Source organism: Beta vulgaris, chromosome 5 (assembly GCF_026745355.1).
Source record: "Beta vulgaris subsp. vulgaris cultivar EL10 chromosome 5, EL10.2, whole genome shotgun sequence".
In the NCBI taxonomy this organism is placed as follows: domain Eukaryota; kingdom Viridiplantae; phylum Streptophyta; class Magnoliopsida; order Caryophyllales; family Amaranthaceae; genus Beta; species Beta vulgaris.
The window spans coordinates 8,874,509-8,877,676 of NC_079206.1; the positions used below are offsets into that span (position 1 = coordinate 8,874,509).

At 35.7% G+C, this 3,168-nt stretch overlaps 1 protein-coding gene across 4 annotated transcripts; it reads right to left on the reverse strand.

The window, feature by feature from the left end:
* On the reverse strand, positions 1–2,741 carry LOC104892590 (BTB/POZ domain-containing protein At3g05675). 4 transcript variants are annotated; one of them, XM_010678565.4, is made up of 3 exons: positions 2,581–2,740; positions 2,443–2,479; positions 1–1,602 (listed from the first exon to the last, which is right to left on the reverse strand). In XM_010678565.4, the coding sequence occupies exon 3, from the start codon at positions 1,558–1,560 to the stop codon at positions 250–252; it is 1,311 nt and encodes a 436-aa protein (XP_010676867.1). In that variant the 5' UTR covers positions 1,561–1,602; positions 2,443–2,479; positions 2,581–2,740; the 3' UTR covers positions 1–249. The 4 variants fall into 4 exon arrangements, with proteins under 4 accessions (XP_010676867.1, XP_010676865.1, XP_010676863.1 ...); XM_010678563.3 differs by having other exon boundaries at positions 2,443–2,486; XM_010678561.4 differs by lacking the exon at positions 2,443–2,479 and having other exon boundaries at positions 2,581–2,741.
* Positions 2,742–3,168: the final 427 nt, after the last annotated feature.

Sequence of the window (3,168 nt, forward strand, 5' to 3'; positions counted from 1 at the left end):
TAATATCAAGGCTAATTAATCTGATAACACGAAACTACATCACACAATTTACAATGCTCGCATGAAATAAAGCTCATATCACCACCGTTTGCTTATTACAAAGCCATTGAGTGACCAGAGCATGGCAACGGGAGCATGAAATTAGGTTAAAGCACCAATCTTGAATCCAATGAATTACAATTTCTAAATGAAGCCAGAATTAGATCAAATTACATTTTTCCTTCTGACAAGTTTGGGCCAAAAGGAAAATCACGAAGATGAATCGGAGCTGATCGAACCATTGCTTACTCTATCCAACCCCTCTATTAACCTTCTCTTAGAAGACTTTGTTCTGTAACACCATATCTCGAAAGCTTCGGTTAAGTCTGGATACCCTAACTGCTCAGATTCCATCCAATCAGCCAGTATATCGGCCTGATCATTTGAAGGAAACGCTACTATAAGTGAAACAATGGCTCCCTGAATACCCTGGCATAGGTCTTCATCCATCCTGTAAGGAAAACCTGTCTCGTTGTTACCCACAGAATCAAGAACCGGCTTCATCTTCTGAATATAAGGAAGCCATGTCTTCAACAATTTCACCCTACATACAGGAGGCAAAATCACATTGCCATAGCCCACAGCATCCAACACCTTTGAAGTAATCTCGATAAGCTTCAACTTCAAACTCCACATGACAGATTCCAAATTTGGGTGCTCAACCACAATTAGTATACAGCTTGATATATCAACCCATTTTGAGACAAAATCTCCCATTAGATTCATCTTTGGAAGTAAATTGCACAACCAATCAAGATCATTTAAATTATGCAATATATTATTTTCAGAGGTTTCCAAGGATATGTCAGTGAGTGAAGGGAGTGATGAAATTCCCTTTTGAAACATAGAAAACATCTGAGAAAGACCCTTTCTTATCTCAAATTTTACTTCATCATCAGCTGTAACTAGTGGGGTCTCTTGATCTTCCCCTAGCATGTACTCTATCTGCTCTTGAGCGGAAATCCTAATCTCATCCCCAAATGGAGGGCAAGGTGCAGAGATAGACATGGCATATCGAACTGCAGCAAGAAAAACATTTTTGGTTGAATTTGGATCTAGGGGCTTAACACGGGCCAATATAGGCAAGGCTACATGACCAAGTTTTGGCACAATTCTTAATATTTCCTCCTCTTCCCTGTCGTCCCAAGGAACTGCTTCTAAGTAATCAACACAGGTTTTTGCTATTTCTTCACATTGGAGAGAAACAGCAACTTGGAGAACACCAAGGGCTGAATTTACACTTTTCCACGAGTCAACAAGTGAACTGGCAGGAAGATGAAGATGGCTCAAGAGATGAACATAGTGATCATTGTCATAAACGGAGCAGTGAATATCAATGCAAGAGCTCTTGTTAGATGACAAAAGCTGATTGGCAAAGAATTTGCTCTTCCCTATAAGGATGGAAGATTCGAAATGGAATATTTTGTGTGTCCCCTGCTCGTTATTTCTCAAGCAAACAGTTATATCTTTGATATGGTTGTCTCTGGGCTTACAGCTCTCATCTATTTTACCGTCGTCCATATGTTATGAAATATGTTATGAAGATTCATACTTAGTGTGCAGCTGAAACAAAGCACCTTAATGTTTTTAGTTTGAATAGGCCACTGACAAAAGAAAACCATAGAAATTACACAAATCAACGCACAGAAGTTGAGTGACAATAATGACTATTATCTACAAATATGTTTATTTCTAAACAAAATTAAAATGGGGTACAACAGAAATCAAAAGAAATACAATGTGACCTAATTCATGAGCCCCTTGCAAATTCTGATCAGAAAAAAGACGAATTTGTACATGCAAGTGGTATAATTTTGGGCTAATTTGACAAAACGAAGTACCGCGCGCATTGCATTCCTGTACCCATTTTCGTACGAAAATTAGGTAATATTGGTTCTGATAGCTTCAAGTAATACAAATTCCTAAATATTAACCATCTAATATCAATTTCAAGCTATCAAAACTAGGTAACTAACATTGGTTTCGATAGCTTCAATGTAACTAATACTTCAAGTAAATTTACTAATACAAGTTCAAGTTACCTAGTTTTGAAGCTATAAAAACCAATATCAAGTATAACATAGATATGATGAGAAAACCCACAAGTATACACACATGGTAAAAAAAAAAAAAAAAAACCTTCATTTAATTCACAACGGAAACCTTCCATCATATTCAATCCACACTAGCATAAAACATTACAAAGAAACCATAATATTAGCACAAAATCAACAAACAAAGTCACTAATTAGCTTATTAACACATTAACTCAACAACCGAAACAATTAAGTAGTAAACATAAACTACAAGTATTCCATACCAACTTACTAATTGACCTCAATTATTGGTAAATAAACAAGTTCAATGTTCAAAAAAACATAATCTATCAACTAAATAACTCACCACTTAATCCAATCATCTCAACGAATTTACCCAAGCCCTAATTCCTACAAAATTGTATTCTTTTAACACATTTCACAAGCTTTCAAACAAATCTGGATTAAAAATTAACAGAATTGAAAAGAGAGGAAGAAAACTAACAGATAAAATTGCGCGCCAATAATTTGGCTGTTTGACTGTTATACTGGTGGTTGCTGCGGTTCCATGAACTGAAAAGAGACACTGTAGAGAGGAGAGAGAAACTGAGAAGCAATAGAGAGAGAAAGTGATTGTTTTACTTTTCTAGCCCAGGTGTATTTTTATTTTTTGGCTATTTATTATTTGTCCATGATTTATTTTTTTTGACGGGCTCATTCTTCCTAGCCATCACTGCATGGGCCTTACTTATCACTGCCAGTTACATGAGAAAGTTGGTTACATATCTTCTGGTCGGAAAATAACATAGATAAGTATCACAATCTACAAATGTTTCTTTAGTGATTGGATCCTCTTCGCGCACAGTTTCAATTTAATTCAGTTCATTTCACGTTAGTTCTGTTTAGTTTAGTCTAAAAGAATAGGACATAAGTCCTGTCGTTGGTTTACAATTGCAATATTTTTGGTTAAGGTTGCCAACTCATAAATTTAATTGTACGTAAGATTAGCCATCGGTAGAGATTTATACATGTTACTCTTGTACTTTGAGAAAGTTCTAATTTATGTATGTGTAGGCACATAAATATTGTTATC

What these genes read in the sequence shown, in the direction of transcription:
- LOC104892590 (XM_010678561.4), bottom strand. Translation starts at nt 1,560, where the DNA reads ATGGACGACGGTAAAATAGATGAGAGCTGTAAGCCCAGAGACAACCAT.